At 42.2% G+C, this 25,488-nt stretch overlaps 1 protein-coding gene across 3 annotated transcripts in view; it reads right to left on the reverse strand.

Annotated features, from left to right (window-relative positions):
• Nucleotides 1-583: 583 nt before the first annotated feature.
• Nucleotides 584-25,488, reverse strand: part of fgf11a (fibroblast growth factor 11a) — a 93,119-nt gene continuing 68,214 nt past the window's right edge. For all 3 annotated transcript variants that reach the window (XM_037757708.1, XM_037757706.1, XM_037757707.1), the window contains 2 exons: nt 2,980-3,178; nt 584-2,313 (listed from right to left, as the gene is read on the reverse strand). In XM_037757708.1, coding sequence (XP_037613636.1) covers nt 2,168-2,313; nt 2,980-3,178 — 345 coding nt within the window. In that variant the 3' untranslated portion in view covers nt 584-2,167. The remainder of the gene's footprint in view (nt 2,314-2,979; nt 3,179-25,488) is intronic.

Consider the following 25,488-nt stretch of genomic DNA (forward strand, 5'->3'; position numbering starts at 1 on the left):
TTTCATACAGTTTCACAACATGTTAGAAAGTGTTACTTTTAAGTTTTACTTTCACTTTTACAACGTAGTAGGCGTAGTAGGCCCCTAATGACCCTCAACTATGGTGCTTATAGCGACTGATAACGCCTATTTAAAGGGGCAGTAGGCAGTATATTTTTGGGATCATTGGGCAAAAATTCCATAATAACCTTTCAGCATATCCTCATGGCTCTGTTTTCAGACTTTAGAAAATCTAGCCCGTGACGGGAGACTTTGACCAATCACAGGTCATTTCAATGAGAGAGCGTTCCTATTGGCTGTGCTCCGGTAATGTGACCAGATTTCACAATGGGGGCGGCGTCACAAACTTTCTCATTTTACAGCTAAACCGTGCACTACAATATGATTCTGAAAACATTTGAGGAGAGAAATAGGCATTAAAGTAACATAATATTGATTCATATTTGATCAGCGCGGCATAGACGGCAGCTGGACAGCAGACCTCAGATCAGCTCTTACTGCTTGTTTTCCTCTGGTCTGTGAAATCTTGCAGATGCTGTTTGGAGCACCGGAGGACACAGAGGAACATGATTTTTTTCAGGTTACCTGTTTCATGTTCTACTGTCACGATATACGATACACGCTTTATAAAAATAACTTTTTTTAAATCATATTTGCTCCAATCTCGCCTACTTCAGCTTTAATGGCCTGATAACAGTCGAAGCCAAGATCACCTGACTTTTACTCCTTACTATGTGCTTACATATACATGTAAAACGGGTGGAGTGCCCCTTTAAAAAATGGTTGTACATTGAATATTTGTGGCATGGGGACAGCGATGGGGGTAGCATGAAATCTGCAGATCATACGCACATTTTCTTTTTTCATTCATCATAAGGTGGTATCACAATTTGGATGTGATAATTAATTAAAAACACATTTTTAGTTTGTATTTTTAGACAAGAATCCCACATTGAGTGATAGAGGGTCCACAGATAATGAATGTGGGCCTCGGGGGGTTTGTGCGATGCATGGCCAGCCACAGTGAAAAAAGCTATTGCGGTGCAATCATAAGCTACAACAGTCAGGCTCCATCAGAACCCCATCTCACTGATGACATCCTCATCATCTCCCAGAACCCGCACACACACACACACTCACCAACCACGTCGGCATGTGCATTTGTGAGTGTGTTAATGCATGTCATTGTGTTAAGTGTGTTAAGTCGTGAGATCATTTTCTGCGGCCGTCTCTCATGGATATCAGGACGTTAAAGTGTGTGTGTGTATAAATGTCAGTGTAATAACGAGTGTGTGTGTGTGTGGTTATGTGGGGTGTGTCGAGGGAGCTCTTGGCCCCTCGTTTAAGGGTCGAAAGATTCTGATCAGCTCCAGACTCCATTAACAGAGCCGGAGAGGACGGGAGGGGTTTTCTTGTGCCGCCGAGTGGAAAATTGAGTCCATGTCACAAACTAATCAAATCGCGCCAAAGGTGAATGGAAGAAGAAGGGAACACACACACACACATACACACACTTACACACACAAACAGGGCTGACAAGTATCCAGGCCATCTCACAAAGTCGCTGACTCGCACAGAAGATGGTGGACTGAGCAGATGGCCGCAGAACAAAAAGTCTGCAAGGGTCTCTGTGACAGCCTCGCATTAGTATGGCTCCGTGTCAGGCTAACATTAGCATGGAACCCCTTTGGGGAAAAGAAAAAACACAACCCATTTGTACAGTATGTGCCCATTTGACCGTTGCACCCCGTTGCGGGTGAAACCAGGAAGACTTATTCTCGGATATTTGGTTGACTGGAAGGATGTCGCTGATGGCGGCTAGAGGGACGTGTGTGGGATTTCCCTTCCGGCAGGTTAAAACACGCTGTGGTGACATGCTATATGCTCGGCGACTGTTCGCCTCTTCATGGAGTTATTGCTTTTATATCCCAGGCTAATAAGAAGGTGGAGGGCTGGTGTGGATGGGGGGGTCTTTGAGGGTAAAAGGGGCTTCCCATTAGCCAGCTCCACTCTGCTCTTTTTTCCAAGTGCATTGTGGTACGCAGAGTTCTCGTGGGGTCAGTGTTGCAGATGGGGAAGGGGGGGGTAGCCCTAACAACCCCGTTCAGGTGTCCGCTGGTGCCCAGTGTCCTCCACCCCCCTCCTCTCCCACCCGTGTCTCTGAGCGCTAGGAGGTGGAGGTTTTGGTTTTGGATTGAGGGTCCTTCTTGCCGTTCTTGTGCACGGGTGAGTCACTGGAGGTCTTGGGCGTTTTTCTGGGCGGACTCTGCGACGCTGCGACGCAATGTAGAGAGGGCTCCCGGTACATGGCCACTGGGGAGGGACAAGGTTATATATAGTTCAGACTGGGTAGAAACAAGTGACAGTTTAAACAAAGAGGTAAATCAACTTCCCAGTAGGAACACTTAAAGAGCCCTCATTTCATCATTATGTCCTAAAAGTTGTTAAATTAACTAAAAAATGAATCCAGAGTTATTTTCCTCGGCATAATGAACGTGCATCAGACCCACGAGATTACACCGCCGTGCACGCTCATATGACATATCTGGTTCTGCTGGCTTCCTGCTAGTTGTATGCTGCTGTAATAATGGATATATTGGCTGTAATTCATCACTTTTGTTTTCATATAATACACCCATGGTCTGTATGCGGTCAGCCTGTACTGTGGTGGATGTATTAACGTTTCTGTTCCCAAACAACCGGCTATCGGCCAGTAGCTAGTAGTGCTAGTAGCATGACCGGGTCCCTTGACCTCTGAACTCAAGATATGTGAATGAAAATGGGTTCCATTGGTACCAACGAGTCTCCCCTTTTCAGACATGCCCACTTTATGATAATCACATGCAGTTTTGGGGGAACATTTGATGCTGACCTGTACGTTCTCTACGGCAGATGGCGACAAAATAAAAGCATCGTTCAGGATAACTCGCTGCCTCTGGAACAGCTTGTACAGTATATATATATATTAATCTGTTGTACCTTCAATGAGTTTGGGCAGGAAGTGAGCGGCTCCCTTTGTCTTCTTCACGCGGTTCCCCTTCATGACCTGTCCGTCCCGGTTGATGCCGATGTACCACGCCCGGCCCGACTGGGTCTGCCTGTACAGGATGGACGAGTAGGTGACGTAGTAGTTCTCAAACACACACTCCTTAAACTTACACTCCGGCGTGAAGTGTTCCTGAAACACACACAGAAACACACACACACACACACATCAGGTCAGAGGAGAGGAATAACACATTTGGGCGCGTCTGCCATTTTTTATCTGTTGTTCTATTATTTATATATTTGCTCTCCAATTCCACTGGACTCAGCTGGGAATGGGAGGAAATGGGTCCCATATTTTATCGTGACAGGGGTTATGGGAGCATCAACACACTGCACACACACACACACACACACATCCCAACATGCGCCTTATTTGCCACATGACCAAAGTGGTTTGTGAGCTGGGACGCCATAACTCAGCCGTTTCGGGTTTACCTGTAACAAACAATCAGCCGGATCCTTCACCCCCTCTATGGTTAAACTGTCGGCCTTCAGCCCTCACACACACACACACAAACACACACAGAGCTCTGCATTAGACTATACGTCAACACCGGGACACCCTCCTCCCTCTATCTCCCTCTCGTTACAGCTCTCACATATTCCCTCTCTATCTCATATTCCGCGTCTCCTTCTCCACTTCATTCCCCCCCCGTCCCTCCGTCATTTGGTAACCTTGTTGAGGAACAAACCAATTTGCAGGATTGATTTGGAGCCTTGATGTGACGGGTGAGCGGAAAAGGCCTGAATAAGGAGTTTGCTCTCTCTCTCATTCATTCCTCACTCACCCTTCCTCTCCTCTCTTCCTCCTCCTCCTGCTGCTCTCCGTCTTCTCTCTTCCCTGCCTGTCTGCCACCGCGGGCGCAGGAGCCTTTAACGTCTGCCTATACCCATTGTGCCGCACATAAACAAGCTAATTACATTGACTGTATCGCCCATTTCATAATTACACATCCATTCACTTAGGCAGCCATTCATTTCCTCACCCACCCATTAACTTAGCTCTAATAGCACCGAGCGGGATCCAAAAGGTCTGGAGTCTCTCGGAAGGTGTAATCAGATTGCTATCATTAAGCGTGTTTGCGCTGCAGTGTGTTGCATCTCATCTTCTCTGCACTCTGTGTGTGTATGCATGTATGTGTGTGGTACTTTAACCCTCTGAGACCCACAATAGACCCGTTTATGTCTATTTTAGGGAGGTACAGGGGGTCTTTAGGGGGAGATAGCAGGTCAAGAGTAGATGTCCCATAGAAGTGGTGTACATCATCTGAAAGCTGGGAACCTGAAGATTAATTTGAGATGCAGCTCAGCACTGTGTGCCAAGTTGTCCTTGTCATAAATCAGAAATAAATATGAATTAAGTATTCAAAATGAATTGTAATTGTAAGTACATGATGGTCATTCCCTTGCTCTATTATGTCTCTTAAGTTGTTGCTGCAATTTTGGGGTTGACACCATTTGTTACACAGATTTGATGCTAAATTTAAAAAAATTTTACCACTCGAGAATTGATAAAAATTATCAATAATCCCTCGAAAATACCACATTAAGACACCAAGACCTTGAGGAATACCATAGAAAAAGCCATGCTGTGATTTGGTTTCAAAAACTTTTGACATTTAGAGATTTCTGCAGGAATTGCATTTTTCGGCGAATTGATGACGAGCACTTCTGTTGTGTAAACTGCTCAGAAACCCCCTTATTGTCAATCTAGCTAGGAAAGCCATCCATCCTCTGAATGCTCTAGGTCTGTAGTTTGTGGCTGTAGAGTTTCATGAGGCTGTGATTATCCTAGAGGTCACCACAGGTCATTTTATACAGTGACATAAAATTATAAAAAATGGTCTCACTACAATGAAATGGCTACTATGGGGACTAACATCACCACACATGAATACAGTTGGGCTCATTGGATCCACAAGAGTCTGCAGTGTTGACAGCAAATAAACACAAAGACTTAACACTTCCCCCAGACAGGGGTTGAGCAGATTCTGTCTCATTAAACAACATTGAAGCAATAGAAATCAATGCAAAACAACATTACAAGACTTGTTGCTCTGGCTGACATTATTACTATACGCATCACATTTCAAACCCCATGTCTAAATCTTGCATGCTACGAGGTGGTAAAATATGACCTCCAGTCAGTAAACATGAGAAGGCAAGCGACAAACATCAACAAAAATCTGTTCTGTTTTCAGAGAATCATTCATTTATGATCTCCCCCTTTGTAAAATACACCTTTAATATTTCATGTATTTCAACTCAGTGTAATGCTTAGCATGGTGCTACACTGACTGAGGGAAACTGCAGCTTGTATGCATGATTGCACGAGCACACTCGCCTCTGCGGAGCACGCAGGGAGTTAATTTCATCCATTATTTGCCAGAATAATAGTCTAATATTTCATTATACTTTTGTAAATATTTGAATAACAACTGCTCCTTTATAGGATCTTTCATCCGTCACATATTAAAATATGTTTTAATTACAACAGTCCTTCTTCACTTTTGTCCATGGCCAGAAGCCAACCACATGTACTTAGTCACAAACACACACTCAGTGATAACACACTATTAAGCAGTCATTTACAGAGGGACATTACTCACACAGCAGACACACACAGGGGACAGACGCACATCTGTCTGATGAGCGTTTACTCCGACTAGACTTCAGGCTGATTTCACACTGATCTTTTCCTCTCTATCACAAAATGAGAGAGCAGCTCTTCCTCTAACAAGATACTGAGGTTCGCTAAATAAAGAGTGACACCTGAGTCCAATAACTCTCATCTGAAAAACCAAACCACACTATATTATCAACGCTGTAGTTCCTCTTGTGTTCAGCAGGGGCTGCTCCAAACACACAGGCAGTCCAGAAGGGCTGCTGTCACCGTCCCTGCTGCTGCTGTTGATGCTCCAAAATTAACTCGTGTCTACTTGCCACTCCGTAATGCTCAACTCCCCCCAAAGGGCCTCTTTTAGCACGCTAAAAAACACTTGAGTCACAGAGCAGCCACAAATCTCTCTCTGTGCTGCTATTTATGCACCAAACTCCACGTTTTTTTATTATTTTAAGCCGAACGTCCCATCGTGTTGCATTATACGACTTAGGATATAAACAATAACGCAGTATGATATCATTGCCTTGAACTCCAGAGCCTAAAAAGCTGTTTTTAACTGACTTCAGAACGATATTAAAGTCCTGATTTCACAACATTTCTTGACTTTCATTTGGCCATGATGCATAGCTACAGCTTTTCAGTGTAGGTGCAGACATCTCAGCAGTGTGCTGCTATTTATGCACCGAACTCCATGTTGTTTTTAAATATTTTAAGCTGAATTCGCTGAAACGTCGCATCAATCTACGATACAAAAACGGATATACACATTAGTGCAATATGATATCATTGCCTCGTACAACTCCAGGGCCTGGAAGCTGTTTTTAACTGACTTCAGAAAGATATTAAGGTCCTGATTTCACAACATTTCTTGACTTTCATTTGGCCATGATGCATAGCTACAGCTTTTCAGAGTAGGTGAAGACCTCCCAGCAGTGTTATATCAAAATATTTGCCAGAATAGATAAGAAAAAGAAGGAAAAAAAACAAGATCAAGTCAGGGTCAGTGAAAAGCTTACACTTTCTGACACTAAATTTAGTAAAATCCTCCGTTTTTAGAGCAGACAAGAGGATTGTGTGTGTTTATGTGTGTGTGAGGATGTGTACATCCACTCATGCGTGTCTGCTGTTGTGACAGAGAGACATGACGGATCCCTCTTACATCAGTGGGAGGCCACCCGGCGCCAGATGACATGCATACACACACACGCACACACACGCTCGCGACATCAACGGTGACGGATGGACTGGTTGCCTCCCTCATCGCTCACTCCCACAGACAGAAGAGAGGAAGAGAGGGATGGAGGGGAAGACGGGGGACGAGATGAAACAAGAGAAAACATTAAATGGGGGGGGGGGGGGGCAACATGAGAGGTGAGGATGGAGACGCAGAGAAAGTACAGTGGGATTATTCTCCAGTAATGACACACACACACTTGTCTCATTTCCATCCGTTGACACCTAAAGACATTATTCAGCCCCTGTTCATTCGCAGGCTGCCGTTAACCATTGAGCGTCCTGTTCGCTCAGCTGGGGAATTGATTCAATGTAAGACCTCTGCGAAAAGTCAATAGGCATTAGTCCAGAAAAAAACCCGGATTAGGCTTTGATTGGACGCGCGGCGCGGCGACACAACCGAGCGTGAAGAACTAAAAACGACTTACAAGCAGCGATCGGGCGACTACGGGTTAATCCAGCGGCTTTAAGTCGCAGATACTCATCGACCGCATCCCAGAGGACAAATGTATTTCACAAGCGTCGATAGAGCACACGTATGACGGGGCCTGTGTGTTTGCTCACATGTCACATGACAAATGCATGGTATGTGTTACATTTTTACAGCTTCCAGTAAATGATGTTTGCAGTTACATGTGTCAGCAACTCAAACTGATCAATACTGTCACAGTTGTACTGGGCTGGGAGCAAATGCACACTGAGAGGATGGATGGCCTCGGTCAAGCTTTTGTAGGACAGTGTCAATGTTTATGATGGATCGGATGGAAAGATATTTAGGCTGATAAGCGTCAAACTGAGCAGAGGTAGGACAATGTCTGTGTTATGAAGTCCTGAGTCCCAGTTTAGGACTGGAAAAGTCCACAGTCCAGACCAACAAGTCCCAAGTCAAGTCCAACCTTTGTTGTAAAAGTTGCCAAAAACATAAATGCATTACTTCTCCAGCATGCTCAACGTGACTGTCTGATGTGGGATTGACTCAAAGCATCTTAAGTCTTTAGGCTTCTGGAGGATATCAAGGCATTCAATCAAAGTAATCAGTGATTCTTATCAAGTCAAGTCTTTAAAACATTTTGAAATGCAAGTTCTGCAATGCAAGTTCTAATCCTGTGTCCTTGTGTTAATTGTTCAGTTAAATCTTGTTATAAGATACAAATATATGTTATTAAAGGGAAAGTGTGTAGGGTTTGGCAACATCTGGCGGTGTGGTTGCAGATTACAACTGAGTACCCCTCCGCTCACTCCTCCCTTTCCAAGACCGCGGTAACGTGAGCTGCCGAGTGCAAAACCGAGGTGACGCCGTAACACTACTTTAGGAGCAACAGAAGTCAGACGTTGGCTGGCGTTACCACGGTTTTGCACTCTGCGGCTCATGTTATCGCAGTTTCACAAGCGTGTGGGAGAACTTCGGTGGCCTTCAGGTAACGTAAAAACGTGAAAGGCTTTCTCTAGAGCCGGAGTTTGGTTTGTTCGTTCTGGGCTACTGTAGATACATTGCGACTCCATGAAGAGGACCCGCTCCCTAAGTAGATATGAAGGACTCATTCTAAGCTAACGAAAACACAACGATTCTTAGTTTCAGGTGATTATATACTAATGAAAACATATTATATTCCCTTTCTGCTAATAGATCTCCCAAAATGCTGCTCTAAAAAATGTGTTTTTATATCAAGTTCCCTCTCGTTTCATATTTACAGAGTTGTACAAGCAAGTTCTTTGTTGCATGGGGATGAGAATCATGTCATGATAAAAGGTCAAAAAGGTCAAGTTTGCCTCACAACACGTCAGTCAGCGGGCCGTCTGTCAGATCATATCTTCAGCCTCCCCGTCTCTGTCCCCGTCCCTTCTGTCTCTTCACTTCACAATCCAATAAAAAAGTAACTGTCATTAAAATATCCTACGGGGAAATTTTTTCTTTGTAAGGGATGGCTGGGGTTGTAAAAATATATTGGATTGATCATGAGCTGTTTTCTTTCATCCAAAAAAGCACTTGATTCAGTTGGTTTTTATGGTACTGGGGCTTAAATGGCCCCAGGAAGAAAGTTTGTGTATGATGCAATTATATGTAAAGCATTTTGAGTTTATCATTGGTTAATAAAGCTAGAAGCAGAGCATGAAGCAGTGGGGTAGTGGGGCTGAGGATAACAGTGAAATAAAGTGGGACGTTTTCGTCCCCGTACAGTGAATGATGAAATATTTACCTGCAGATGCAACTCTTGTCAGAAGGATAAGAATCAGCACTAAAAGCACACAGAGCAAGGTTAGCCTTTCAAAAGCTTGTTTACCAGCAATGCTGATTATTATCTGAGCAAATGAGCTGAAAAAAAAACTTTAATTGAGGACAAACAGCTGAGAAAGCATCACAGGAGCTTGCAAAAAATAATTGTCTAGAGATAGGAGTAATTATCATTTATTAATTTATGCACAACACGTAGCCCCGCTGGCATTCTGCGTAGTGTTATCATCAGCACCGCTCTCTTTCAGACGCTTTGTAGAAACCATCACTCAGCACTTAGGGAAGAAAACTCAGAAGACATCAAAACTTCCATTTCCGAGCCGGCATTGTATTCTCGGGTGGATAGCCCGGCCAGCTCAAGTGTTAAAAAACATCAGCATCTACAACCATTAAGTGAAAAACAACTTCTGTCGTTCAAAGCAACTCTGTTGAGTCCAATAGTAGCGCCGGCAAAAACAGTCTGCTCGCTTCGGTTTGGAAAGCAACATCTTTCTGGTTGACTTGCAGTACAACTTGTAAGCTGTGCTGTTAGGAAGTTTTCACAGACAAAAGATGCTTCGCTCTGAAAAAAGGGATGTGTCATCTTTGCTGTAGCTGTGTGTGAGTCTGCTGGAGGCTTATTACTTTTACCGTGGCAGAGCACGCTGCAAAAAGAATCACAAGGTTGTCGTTCATATGGAGTTCATTTTAAAGGCCCTATAGACTACTTTTCTGTTAGTAGACATGATGACGTATTTCTGTGGGCGAGGCGTAGGCAGAATAAATCTCAGAACACGTTAATGCTGGGTAGCAAGTTTTGTTATCTTGTTTTTTTAACAATGGCTGAAGAAAAAACTACAGTGTGCTCCAATCCACGTACTTCCAGAAGTACACTTCAATGTAGTCACTGTACTCACTTGAGTAGTGTGTAAATTTCAACGGGGTAGGATCGTCTCAAATCGAATACTCTGCGGCGCACTGACCGGAAATGACGATCGCAACATTTGACCGCGGCTCGCACCCTGCCAAAATATCTTCTGAAATAAAATGAAAGCCGAGTGGAAATTACGTTTCCAACGTCGTCGCCTACTCCTACGATGTGTCCTCTTGTCCGCTGAAAATGCAGCGGTATGTTTACGTATTGTATTGTTTTATTCTGTTATCTACGTATGTTTGAATAGTGGTCGTGGTCCCGCCCCTTCCGCTACGTAGCCAAGATGGCGACAGTTGAGTGTGGAAGGTTTCCAGCGTTCCACACTCAACGATCTGACCGTTTTGAGTACAACATCCGGGTACTTTGAGTGCACTGCATTTTGCCGTACTTCCCAGTGTGAACGCACTTATGCACTCAAAGTAGTAAGTGTAACTACAGAAGTACGCGGATTGGAAACACACTGCTAGTTTCTCTGATTAAGTACTCACTCTCAGGGACTCTCAGTGTTAATGTTAAGACAAACTTATCAAAAAGAGTCTTACAATATCGGCAAAGCGTATCATCATTTTCCATGTGTAACTTCAGCCCACTACTCTGAGTTGATTTGTACTTCGTGTCCAGTCTTTCCTTTGTTTTGCCTCCAGCTAACGCTGTAATCATGACGTCGGCACTAAAAGGGTCTATTAGTGTTTTCTGACTGTCTATATTGCAGGTATATTTACATATAACTGGGTTTGATGTAATGATCAAATGTTGAGGAGATAATGTTGCTGGATTAAAAACAAATTTTCGGGTAATTAAATTTCAAGATATTTTGTAGAGACAAGAAGAAATGCCTTTAATTACTCATCTTACTTTGAAATGCCTTTTATTGTCATTTATTCTTGATGAGATCATATTGGCAGATCACATGTATCTATTATACATTCATGAGAGCTTTTACTTGTTTTGTCAGATGCTGTTTCCAAGGTTGAGAATAAACTCAGTTTTTGAGCCAAGATGCTTTGCTCTCCGCAAAAACTCACGAGGGAAATATTTGGCTCTTTAGCTACTAATTCCTTCTCTATGTTCACTCACATTTGTCTGTCAGCTGTTTGGTGCTGAATACAGCATGTAGTGTATGGTGGGGTTTTTAGAGCGTAGAGACAAGTCTGCTATAAAGAAATAACAAGACCGCAGAACACTGTGATTAACCAATCAGAATCGAGTATTCAATAACTAATAATAACAGATAGTAACTGTAAATTGAGAAACGAAATGTTCAATAACAAGGGAAGAAAAAAAGTGATAATAATAAATAAAATAAATAAATAAGACACATAGAAAAATCCAAATAAAAAAAATAGAATAAATTAAAAATTCGAAATGAAAATATTAACAATAATAATAATAATAATAACAATAATAATATAAAGTAATATGTACATCTAATAACAGATAGTACCTGGAAATTAAAAAAAATAATTATTCAAAAACAAGGAAAGGAAAAGAAGTGATGATAATAATAAAAATAAGTAAATAAATAAGAAATATAAATTCCAAATAAATAAATATAATAAATTCCAAATTAAAATAATAATAACAATTATAATAATAATAATAATAATAATAATAATAATAATAATAATAATAATAATAATAATAATAATAATAATAAATAGATCATGTCTCAATGTTTTGTTACTTTTAAACACAGGATATAACGTTAGATAGATATTGTATCTAGGCTTGAAAAATAAGAAAAAAAGGTGTTCCAAATTCGACTCACAAAATGGCACAGTCCTCCTCAGGGTACACTGATTTCTGAATGATCTGACAGCTCTCCCAGTTCCCCATGAATCAAACAGACCTCACAACAACCTAACCGCTGCCTTTAAAGGTCTTTTCTCTGTCTCTTCACTTCCACCTCTCGGCCTCTCCGCGCTCTCGTGAACTCTCATGAGTGTCTATGAGTTGCTGACCGATAGAGTAGAGAACAAAGTTTTTAGCAGTCGGGACGGAGAGGGGCCCTCGTCTGCGCCAACATTCTGGCATTTACAGGGACGCCCTGAGGAGCGCTGGAGCTCGACCAGGGCTGGTTTTGCTCTGAGCGTCCGGCAAACACACTGAATGGCATCTCACACACATACACACACATACAGGCAAGCAGGGAAAAGAAACATCCCAAAACACATATGTTCATGACTGCACAAAAGGGCAAATAAACGAGACGTACGCATGAAGCAACCCCTTGACACGAACACACACGCAGACAAATGAGTGGAGGCGAAAAAGCAGACACACACACACACACACACACGCTGTAATGAGAACAGCTGGAGAGGGTGCAGGCGGGTGCACAGGGGGGAAGAAGCAGAGAGGGAGGGAGGGATGTCCTCTGCTTCTCACCTTGACTGCCAGACCCTCGCTGTGCGTTTGGGGATTTTCCAAAGGGAACCAGAGATAACTTGCCTTACCTCTACACTGCATTTTTCATCCCTTCCTTCTCTGCTTCCTCTCTTTTTTTCCCCTCATCCCCTCTTTCTCTCAGTCTTCCTCTATCCTTCACATTTCTCCCCATCTCCTTCCTCAAGGCCACGTGTGTCTGCACGCTTTTGCTGCCACATCAGAGGAGGAAGGTGTGCGTGTGTGTGTGTGTGTGACAACGGAGGTGTGGGAGGGTCGATCAGAGTGCAAAAAGACGGAGAGAAAGAGAAAGGAGAGGAAAGGAAACAAGAGTGCTGACTCAAAGAAAAAGAGACAAGCGGTTTCTGATTCGATGGGCGGGTTGAGGAAGGTCAGAGGAGAGGAGTCGGAGGCAAGAGGAGGTGTGTGTGTGTGTGTGTGTGTGCAGCTCAGTCCACTCAGGTCATACTGCAAGAAGATGCTGTTGAAAGCTTTGTTGAAGGAACTGACTAATTGCCAGTTTGCCACCTGTCAGGTGTGTCTGTTTGTGAGGGGACACTAATGTGTGTGTGTGTGTCTACAGTAATGACAGGGTGATAACTGATGACAGGCTACATTTTTGCATAAGAAGCTGCTCTGAAGCCAAACGATCAGTAAGTTATTCATGCAGATCAAACGTATGGTACTCTTACTCCTTTAAGTCCAATTTGAGCTTCCCACATTAGACATTTAAACTTCTAATTTTTACCCGTGTTTGAATTTGTCTTCTACAGGATGTAACAAAGCTGAACTTAAAGGTACCAAGTGTAGCTTTTGACTACTAACTAGTGGTGCTACAAAAACGTTACGAGGAAGGAAATGCATAAGCTAACATACTTGTTAGGCATCAAGAATGTAAGATGAGAAGCACTGAATACAAAAGTAACTTTGTTATGACATAACGATAATTTAATCTTAAAATATAAGTATTTTCGCAAACTACTATTTACAAGGGCGCTCTCCAAGGTGCTGATCCTGCTGCAGGAAGCAGCTAGGCAGCTCTCCAGGCTGATTTGTCTCTCCCTGAACTTTTTGGCCAATAACTTGTCATGTCATATTGTATCTTGAGGTCAGAGGTTAAGGAACACCTTTTAAAAATGGCCATGCCAGTTTTTCCTCACCAAAATTTAGCGCAAGTTTGGAGCTTTTTTAGCCTCCTTCGTGACACGGTACCAATGGATTCCTTAGGTTTTTCTAGTTTCATATGATGCCAACCTCCGAAAGATCGGTTGTGTTAATGCGTTAAAAACAGATTTGTGTTTACATGCTATTACCGTGTTGGTGGAGACCAAAACAGAGATAAAAGGAGAGTGAATATTGTATTTACGTTCATTAGGTGGTCACAAACAGACTCCTAAAGAGCGTGATTTTGGTGTGTCTATTATCACAAGTTAAAAGGGAAGTTAACTTCTCCAACTATATCTTCAGCCCTGCACGAATCCCATGACCTACTCTTCAGAGTAGCTCTGCAGGAAAACCAGTGAACTAAATATCATGAAGAGACACGCACACACTCTCACACACACACCTTCTCTCTGCCAGTCTCCACAGAGAAAGGAACAGCTCGCTGTTATAGAACACAGTGCGATGATGGATGTTGTAACTCTCTATATCACCAAAGACCATCCATCCCAAATAACTGGCTTTGTAAGACATGACAGCAATATGTCACAGCATGAAACGTATAAAGAACTCCACTCAGGGGAAATAATTAACAATAAAAAAGTGGACTTGAACCTTTTCTATGTTTGATATCCTATAAATTATCACATAAAATGTATCTATGCATACACCTGCATGTGTATCCTTGTCTTGTTGTGTGTATTTGACCCTGTGTGTGTGTTTTATGGATTGTTAGTAGTGATCAGGATGCAGAACGGGGCTCTACGCCCTCAGCTCACCGGGACGGCCGTAACTCTCGTCAAACTGCAGCAAGGCTACTGTGTCGGCTCTGGATGTAGCCGGCTGCAGCATTTTAAGGCGGCTACGTAATCCAGGCTGCGGTTGAAAAGTCAAAAAATGTCTTTTCATACCTATCTTTTTCCTTGACCTCGATGGGAAACGTCGTTAACGTTACTTTTGTACGGCCCTTATTAGGCGGATGTGTCCACTTCTTTCTCAACATTTTTTCTTCTTGTAAATTTCAACTAGTAGCAGGACGTGACATAATCGCAAAAGGAATACAGTTGTAGTCTTAGTGACCCTGCAAGATTCCCGGAAAACTCTGTGATTTAAAGCTGAAGTCGGCGAGATTGGGGCAAATGTGATTAAAAAAAGTTATTTTTATAAAAGGCTCACAATATCCTGACAGTAGTACATGAAACAATCATGTGCCTCTGTGTCCTCCGGTGCTCTTAACGGCATCTGCAAGATTTCACAGACTGGAGGAAAACAAGCAGTAAGAGCTGATCTGAGGTTCTGCCGTCCAGCTTCCGTCCATGAGAGCCGGCTGTCAATCACTCGTGAACTCCGAACAAACGGTCAAACTAGGCAGCGCTGATCAAATATGAATCAATATTATGTTACGTTATTGCCTATTTCTCTCCTCAAATGTTTTCAGAATCATCTTGTAGTGTACGGTTTAGCTGTAAAATGAGAATTTGTGACGCCGCTGCCATTGTGAAATCTGGTGAAGGAACTTGACCTGACCGGAGCACAGCCAATAGGAACGCTCTCTCTCTGAATGACATGTGATTGGTCAAAGTCTCCCGTCACGGGCTAGATTTTTTAAAACCTGAAAACAGAGCCATGGGGAGGTGCAGAAGTCTAGTTAGCTCTCAGAATACTTGAATTACAATATGCTGAAAGGTTATTATGGAATTTTTACCCAATGATGCCAAAAATATACTGCCTACTGCCACTTTAAGACACATTGTCACATAAAGATTTTAGTCTTTATAAAGTCTTTTCAAAGTCTCCTAGTGTACAGTAGGTATAACTTCATCACAGAAACTTCATTTTTGAACTCCTGTGTTTTACTTGCATGTAATGTTGATGATCTAGCAGGCTAATGAAAGCTCATTCTGTCTCCTTTTTAAACCTCTCTGGACAACAGTGTGCATTAAATATGGATTTTTGTTCCATATTATACATTAAAAATGTCTCCTCAGGCATCCCAACAAGCTACGGATACTGTGTTTGTCTCTCCCCTGAAATTAAATGAGAAAAAAAAAAATGCAGAAAATGGGTTTTTATCTCTGCCTCCCCTCCCTTCCACCCCACCAATGATTCTCAGTATTGGGTCGCAAGTGGAGACGTGTTTGTTTATCCTCTGAGCGCTCATCCACAATGTCATCCGGCAGAGTAAAGTTTTTACTTTGCCCAACTTTCCCCTGTTAACTGCGTCGAGTCTGGCCAGAGCTGGTCCCGCGTATCGGAGTCCGGCCCAATTATGTCTGCCTGCCTCTGTCAGATTGTTTATACCTGGCTGCACATATGTGTTTGTGGGGATGTGGAGGGTGGCTAAATTGCACTGGGGAGTGTATGTGTGTGTGTGTGTACAGGGTTTTTGCTGTGTGTGTGTGCCTTTTGGCATCATCTCAACAACCCCCACTGTCCACACATCACTCCTCCCTCCCTCTCCGCTGCCATCTCTCTACCCAGGAGGCTTTTCCAGAGCGCACGGCTAATAAAGTGGGCCAGGTCCGCGGCTGAGCACTATTTTTATCAGAAAGCAATTTTCGGGAGGTGCCCACAGGTAAGCGGGTCCCAGCGCTTCAGACAATGGAGCCGTGACAAGGAGTTTCCCCCCGCCATTAACCTCTGCTGAGCTACTCCCGAGTGCCCCGGTGCTCCAGGAGCATTGCGCAGACCCGGGTCCTTATCACCTGTATTGATATCAAGACCTCCATTCATTGTGCATGACTTCCTGGACACAAAATGGATACACGACTAGTTACCACAAATGATTATTTGCTCTTTAGTGATTTGTAGGGCGTTAGACATGATGGAAAGAGATGCAGAGGGCGGGGAATGAAAAGAATGTACGGTGACTAGATGAGTAAAGGTAATGCAGAGGTGAAGTGAGGAGATGATGAAGAGGTGTGTATTGTTAGGGAGGTGTAAAGACAGATGGGTACACACACAGCCCATCTGGCCTCTTACAGCTGGACTATCCAGCTCCGCAATGAAAAAGTTTCTGTTATCGCCTCAGAGCCAGGCTTCAGTTATTACTGATTAGGGGTGAAATGTTTGATGAATTGTGAAAAGTGAAATGAAAGATGTAGGTCACTCAGAAGGGCCGTATGTCTTTCCTGTCTCGAACTATAGCTGTCCCAGGTCAGGTCAACTTTAAAGGGATAGTTCGGGTGTTTTGAAGTGGGGTTGTATGATGGTACTTATCCATAGTCAGTGTGTTACCTACAGCAGATGGCGGTCGGTTGAAGAAACAGACGGGGGTACCATCACGGGAGTAAAGTAATGTACTGCCGTGGACGGGGGCAGCAGTACACCGTATTTTACCCACCTAAAAAAATCAATATCAGTTTAGGTGTACGCTATATTTAGAATATTTTCACCACTTTACCTCGCCGTCAGACAGCCCTTTCCGACGGGGAACTGAAGCTTTTATCTATGCTCTCTTCAAAGCCACCAGACTCCATTGACAAAAACAGTAATTTTACCTCACAGAAAAAGGGAGGTGCTGGTCTACTGCTGCCTCGATTGGTTAGTTTGTTTGTGTTTTTGTTTGACTTTGGTGTTTTAAAGGTCACACAATAACACAAACAAATTAACCGATCGAGGCAGCGATGGACCAGCAACTTAACTGTATTCTGCGAGGTAAAATTACTGTTTTTGTCAATGGAGTCTGGTGGCTTTGAAGAGAGCATAGATGGATATAACGGTTCCCTTTAAAGGTGCAGTGTGTAGGATCTGGCTGCAACCAGCTGAAACTTCTCCCGTGTGCTTAGCGTGTAGGAGAACTACGGTGGTCGACGTGAAAACTTGAAAACGCAAATGGTCCTCTCTAGAGCCAGTGTTTGGTTTGTCCGTTCTGGGCTACTGTAGAAATATGGCGGCCGGCTCCGTGAAGGGTGATTATACACTAAAGAAAACATACTTAATTGTATATTCATTTCTGCCAATAGATCCCCCTTAATGCTACACACTGTTCCTTGAAGTTAACTTTTAATATTTTAATACAGGACATTTCAAGGTAATGGAGTATTTTTACATCGTGGTATGTTTTTAATTTTACTTAAAAGATCATATCCCCATGTCTCCCTTCCATCTACCATTTCTATTCAGCGTGTGAGACATGTTTTTGGAGCCGTGCCACAGAGTGTTATCCCAAAAGCATGTCACATACATGTACAGTACTTGCTACATTACGCCCTTACAATTAACATTCACCTCGGACAGCTGCCGCTATTTTGACAAAATGACAGTTTTGCTGAGCCAGCGTTTAAAACGGGAAGACATCAGACTAGCAAGACCTGATTGGTGTCTGGGGAGATGCTTCGTCTCTGTCAAAATATGAAGGAGCATGCTGTCACAGAAATGTATTTGAAACAATCAGAAATGTTTCAGCACCTCTCCGCGTCTTTTCTACATCGGTGTCAGCTCATATTAGCTTAAGAAATTGTCCTAGAATAGATGCAGACATATAAATAAAATCAACATATATTGTGTGTATGGAGAGGAATGGTGAAATAAAGAGTGGGAAAGGGAGGCGGAGGACAAAAGGGAGAGAGGGGAACAGAGAGGACAGAGCTAGGACAAGGACAGCAGATAAGGGACACATCAAGACAGGGATATATATTCTGAATAAAAGAGGTTCGCGGGGTGACAAAAAGCAAGGGAGGAGGAGAGTTGTGACGGTGAAGAGGAGAGGAAAAGACAAACCACAAGAGAGGCCGACAGACACAAATGGCCGGACGGGGGAGAAAGACGGACTGACAGGCGAGTAAATGCTGTACAAGTGAGACAGGGTGGGGGAGAAAGATGAGCATGGCAGCGGCTGTAGCTCCCAGCGGAGACGTTATGTTCGCTATGAGTCTGGGCCTGTCAGGCCATCCTTCTCCTCTTCCTCTCTCCCCTCCCAGCATCCTCTCTCCTTCTCTCTTTCCATCTTCCTTCCTCTCAAGACAGCGACTACAATCAGCAGCCCTGTTTGTTATTACTAGTGGTAAGATCCAGCCCGTCCTGTCAATCACACCGTCCCTGCCACCATCCTTATCGTCGAGGAGTTTGAGGAGCCCCGACCTTGAATACAGATTCACATACGTGTGTTGCATGGATGCGCAGAAGGAAAGCTTTACATTGAGAAGGTCAAAAATGTCGCATTGGATGTCTCATTTTAAATTAGGGCTGTCAAAGTTAACGCAAATTTGTTTTAACGCGACTAATTTCTTTAACGCATTAATGCAATCGATCTTTCGGAGGTTGTAGCATATGAGGGGTGGAACTAACAAAAATGTATTGAAGTAAAGGGAAGTGAAAATGTATGTGAATTAAAAAAAATAGAGTGATAAAATGTCAATTTGTTTTGATTTTTCTTCAATTATTTTTTGTTACCCTCACCCTTGATGCCACTTTCCTTACATGATAAACGGCAATTTAGTGTTGGGTATGGTGAATGATGAATGTAGGATGGGTAAAATGAGGAAACGTGGCTCTGTTTTTGTGACATCACGATTATTTTAGTCAAATCACTTGATAATTCATCACACCGGATTTCATTTCACATCCAATTTTACAACCACGTTTTTCATGCATTTTCACCACTTCCATTTTTATCCATTAATTTAGTTTCTTCCACCCCTCATAGTAGTGGGCTCAGTTTTAAAGCTAGAGTGGTACTGGTATCATACAAAACTAGAAAACCTACCGAATCCATTGGTACCATGTCATACTAGCTCGTTGTGAAGGAGACTAAATAACGCTCCGAATGAAACTATCGCATTCGCTAACTAATGAAAATTAATATTTTTTATGCTAAATGCAGTACCTGTGAGGGTTTCTGGACAATATCTGTCATTGTTTTGTGTTGTTAATTGATTTCCAATAATAAATATATACATATATTTGCATAAAACAAGTATATTTGTCCACTCCCTTGTTGATAAGAGTGTTAAATACTTGACAAATCTCTCTTTAAGGTTGATTTTGAACAGATAAAAAATGTGCGATTAATCACGATTAAATATTTTAATCGATTGAAAGCTCTATTTCAAACAAAATTTAATTTCCATCCTGCACATTTTAACGTAAATGCAGAAAAAGTGAAGCCTTGCAGTGACTCACTCCTCTGTTCTCCGCCTCGCCTCTATCATCATCTCGTTTTATCCTCCCGAAAACAAGAGGCTCATGTAAGGACAAAAGGACATTCGCGCCATCATTTACCTCTCACTCCCTTTTTATTTACCAACTCACAAATCCACAAAGAGATTACAGCGTTAGAAGTGTGTTATTTCTTTTCTTTACAGTAGATTACTTTGTTGTTTTCCATCTCCAGCTCTCCTGAGTGCTAAAAGCGTTACTTGGGGGATCTCTCTCTGGGCTAAACGGGGATGTTTGGTTGCTTACGTCTCCACTGAGGTAAGGTGAATCAACACTCAAGAGAGAAAAAGGTTCATCCCTCTTCAGTAAAGTAATTCCTGTTTATTCTTCCCCTCTTATCCCGGCAGGCGCTGCTTTCACCGCTGCTGTGTTAAATGTGTCGTCTGGATAAACGTAGCCGAAGAGGGGAGTTGGGGATTTACCGTGCTTGCATGTGATCAATAATTCATGCTGTGTGTTTGCAGGGGAAACACCACTGTGCAAACTCAAGCAATCAGACGTCATGTACGTACAGTAGATATTTGTTGTGTGTTAAAAGTCTGACTGGAATTTGAATTCTCATTTTTTTTTTGTGCGAGGAAATGTAAATTAGGATGATACCGCAGCATATTTTGGTACACGCTACACGAAAATCAACAAAGGTCAGCAAAGCCCCGATTTTTTGATGCCTCTAAAGATTATCTTTCTAGATATTCTTGTGGTGTGAGGTATGTTAATATGCTCGAAAGTCCATCCTGGACGTACCGATTTCAAATCACGTTTGTGGCAACAACATGAGTGTTTATTTAAAACGTCTCCATGACTTCATCCATATTTATTTCCTCTTCAATTTTCATTAAAAAAGTAAACTTCTTCACGTCTTACTGTGACGGTTCAGCCAACAAATGGCGATACAAGACTTCTTTACAAGTCCACATGGCATTAGCTATCAACTGTTTTACCATTCAAGCCATCTGTCCCTTACACCATTCAGCATTCGGTAGGCCCCTCACATGCTGTTATGTTTTATTCTACTCGGAAAGTGGAAAACGAGTCACCTCAGCTTGCTAACGGTTGCGCCGATTCCCACTAGACATTATTTTTTCTTAGCGGCCTAAAAACTACACTTCTACTAATGGACCCTGGTTAAAAAACACATGTTCTGTAGCTCCCACTGACCTTTGACCTCCCTGTGGGAAAAGAGCATCAGTGACCTTGACCACTTATTGCTTATGGGACTTATTTTCTTCCTTGAGGCCATGTTTACAGACTAATTCTTCATATATCATACAAGGTTAAACAACAAAATACTGTTTATATGTATATATACACAGAAAGAAAATAACACAAGAGTTTTAAATGAGAATGATGCAACTGATAAATAAAGATAAATGATGGGGCTTAAGAGGGCCAAGCTGGAAAACTACTTTCCTCTGAGCCATTACTGGCAAATGTACAGCTGGGAGAGGGTACTTCATTTTCAAATCCTTTAAATAAGTGTTGTAATTATCTGCTCTGTGTGTGTGCGAGTGTGAGTGTGGATGCAGAAGGGAACACGTCGGCTACAGAGGCTCATGAAAGATTAATGCTGAGTAGCCACTGGAACACTGCCGCAGCCGAGGTGAGCCTTTGTTATTGCTACAGAAAGGTAAGAGGAAACACCTCGGCTACATGGTTTTTTTCTGATGTTGCTAAGGGAATACTCCTTGATTTGAGCCTGAGAGAGCAAATGAGGTTGTAACGGTCAGACTTGTCTCCTATAATTACTTTTATACTACTGCTTTGCAACATAATGCCACCTGTATTGTGTCTTGAATCAACGTAAATCAGGAAAACATTATAAATTGATTGCAAATCATTCACTTGCAATATATTTAATTTGCGATAAAACAACTTCACGTTTAGGCAACACAACTCCTTTGTTATATAAGTTATGTAAGAAGGTACGGTAAAATAAGTCAACGTTGACTTTTGGTCTCACACGGGACACAAACAGCAGTCTCCCGGTTGAAAGTCCTTTGCTTGATGGACCCGTCCGTCCACCGACCTCCTCCCTACACGGACTTTGTCCCTCTTTATACTACGTCACCTGACTTCCTCCTTTGCTTCCAACACAACTACTACTGCCACTAGAGGGCGTACATCTTCTTGTATTTGTATCTGTGATCAGACATGTGAATAGATGGTAACAGAACTTCTGAACCTACTAGTAGGTGTAGAAGGCCCCTTCTAATCCATATCTAAGAGGCTGATGACCACTGATAATGCCCATTCAGTCGGCTGATAACAGAACAGACCCCTATTTTGTCATGTTTGCTCTCACTTTGCTTTCAGCCATTATCTCCCTCATTATAAATCCTTAAAGGTCCCATATCCTGCTCATTTTCAGGTTCATACTTGTATTTTGACTTGTTTTCGGATTGTTTCAAACGCACAATTTCTGAATACGGGCTGTGTGTATTTCTCAGTATATTGAGCTTTTTCATAGTTTACCAGTATTTATAAAGCACTTAAACCTACTTTATAATATAGAAGACATGAAAATCTCACTTTTTACATTATGGGACCTTTAAAGAAAGCTTTAAAGAAATTAAACAACAGAGTTTCCCCTTCTCCCACAGGGCAGTTTCCACGACAGAAAGCAAAAGGAATTTTGGTACCCGAGACCTAATATAGCACCAAAATATTTTCTGAAATGTCTACATGTTTTAAGATTTAACATTGAGGTTATTTTCTTTGACTGCTTGCTAAAAATCCCCCTTACCCTCCAGGGGCTGACGCAGGGCCCTTGTTCCCTGCACATGCTAACGGTTGCATAACAGGGCGTTAAGGCTCTGCACCGCCTCTCTCCGGACCCGGAGGGCAACGAGCGCGAAACATGCCTTCCTCCTCTATTTCTGTTCTTCCTCTGTATCTCTCTGGTGTTCACATTAGCACAGAACAATAGCAGAGCAGGTAGTTTCAGGTGAGAAGGGGGGAAACGATCCTCCTCCTCTCCTTTGTCCTCCCTCCCTTCTCATCTCAGAGGGATTTTCTCCAACATGTTTCTCCTTCCCCCTCTCACTTTCCCCGTGGTTATTTCCCTTAGTGAAAATGGGTCACCTTTCTTCTGTCAGGAGAATGCCTGGGTAAGTATAACCTCTATTCTCTGTGTGTGTGAGTGTGCATGCAAGGTTTTTACTGTCTAGGGGGGATCCGAGCCCCGGAAAAGTCATGTGCAAGGACCATTTTCTGGGGCTCATTAGGGGGAAAAGTTTCGGGTTTTGTGGGTTGGGGTTACAGTAGAGTTAAAGATAGGTTAATATATGGATTGGGGCTACTTCTGACTTCACTACTCATGATAAAAAGACAAGAGAATAAACTTTTTCTCTTACATTATAGGCTATATCGGGGCAAGCAGGCTTTCCTAAAGCCTTCCAAATAAAATAAAATGTTACATGAATGATTTCCAGGCTACCTTTTCCATTGTTTCACCTGATAGAAACCCTGTATCTCCTCGTCTCTGGCAGCATACAGGCAGGGTTAGATGGACTTTGAAGTGAGCGCACCGATGCACTTCAAACGAGATCTCACACACTTTGCCTGTGTGCCGAGAGGAGGAAAAAAAAAGAGCTTTTCTCTGCATCCTGATAGAGTGCCCTCTGATCCACCCTCTGTCTCTTCGCCTCTTCTGCCATCTACCTCTCAAATCTGTGCCGCTTCTCTCTGCACATCAATGCCAAACAGCTCTCTGGAAGCACCGTACGAGCTGTTTCACAAGTCGTAGCGTACAAGTGCCGCTGTGACCGAGAGCGGGGAAACTGTTTCATGCACAGATGCGTGCAGACATTACCCACAGTTTTCAGATGTCACCACCTCAGCCTGTCACTGTGGGAGTGAAAGGGAACCAGGGTTGGGGTGAAAAGACTTTGTCTCAGATAGTCTCAGATGACAGCATTGTGTCGTGTGATGCTGTGTGTGTAGTTAGCATCGTATAATTAGGAGTGTGGACTGCTCATCAGGCTATTTAACTGCTAATATTACACTACAGTAATAGGACATATCCTTAAATGAAAATGACATGGTACGATTAACCCGCTGAGACCCACAATAGAGCCATTTTTGTCTTTTTTAGGGGGGTACAGGAGGTCTTTAGGGGGAGATAGCAGGTCAACAGTAGATGTCACATAGAAGTGGTGTACATCATCTGAAAGCTGGGAACCTGGAGATTAATTTGAGATGCAGATCAGCACTGTTGGTCAAGTTCTTCTTGTCATAATTCAGAAATAAACATGAATTAATTAATTAATTAATTAAAATTAATTGTAAAAGTGTATAAGGGTTTAGAACATTATGATATAATTATTATAATTATAATTATTTGCTGCAATTTTTGGGTTGATACCATTTGTTACATAGATTTGGTGCTAAATTTATCAATTTTTTGCCACTCGAGAATTGATAAAAATGATCAATAATCCCTCCAAAATACCACATTAAGACATAAAAGACCTTGAGGAACACCATAGAAAAAGCCATGCTGTGATATGGTATCGAAAACTTTTAAAAACTCAAATACAATGCATGCTGGAAAGTATATACTAATAGACTAATAGTGTTTTTAAACGCCTTAATTTGAATAGAAATAGACTGATCAGCTGGACATTTAGTCAACTCATCCTTTCACGTTACGAGACTGAACCCATGACAAGTGTTAACTTGACAGTTTAATTTGACAGAGACACACAAAAAGAAGAGTTGACTTACGATAATTAATTGCAAGATTTTACAGTGAAGTTGGGTATAAAGTACACAAAGAAAAACGTTTTTCTTCCATCATTTTTAGGACTGTCCTCGACCAAAGAAATTATTGTTATTGTTGATTAGTTTATTTAAATTAACAGATCTGTAAAACTGAGTTTCTCCACAAAGAATCAAACAAAATCACCACTTTAAATCTTGTGTTTAACAGAGATTTGACTGATCGACTAAAGAAATCTTAGTCAACTAAGACCAAAACGACCGATTAGTCGACTAATCGACTAAGAGGGTGCAGCCCTAATAAATTTTTCAGGACTCGATCACTTGTGGCAGAGAGCTTGGCTTGTTAAATGCTGATAATTAATATATTTTAAGTCATAACAACTTGTAATCCTCATTTATAAAATATAAGTTGCCTTTTGTTCAGTGCACAAACTAAAACTTGTATCTGCAAAGCTTCTTAGCTAACCTATAATTAATACACCCATCTGTACGGTGAATTATCATAACACACTCTGCACATTTATTGTGAATGAAGACTGAGGGGACAATTTACTATTTATAAACGCTGATCTGGTTTGTATTGTATTGCTTGACAATGGCTATAAAGTATATGCAAAGTGGAGCCTGGGCAAAACAGATGAGACGCAAATGTTTATATACATCTAAATCAAGCAGCGGTATCACACTTTGCAAGACGGAGAATATCGGAGCAACTGTATCATCGTTTTTTTTGTGAGTTATAGCATCTTTTTTTCACTGCAGAGATCAACAGTGTGTGGTAAGTTACAGTACAGGTCTGAGCTCCAATATGAGAATAAATAATAAATATAGAAGCCTTTTTTGTTCTTCTGTGACTCTAAAGGCAATTTAAGAAGCTGTCACACACATTCGTCTACTGTAAGTGATGCTGCCACACTTTCATGTAACTCCAGACATATTTCTGTATCACTTCCATTTCAACAAACTCTACAGCAACATTTAAAATGCACGTGTTGCTGTCACACACCGCCT

Source organism: Sebastes umbrosus, chromosome 22 (assembly GCF_015220745.1).
Source record: "Sebastes umbrosus isolate fSebUmb1 chromosome 22, fSebUmb1.pri, whole genome shotgun sequence".
Classification (NCBI taxonomy): Eukaryota; Metazoa; Chordata; class Actinopteri; order Perciformes; family Sebastidae; genus Sebastes; species Sebastes umbrosus.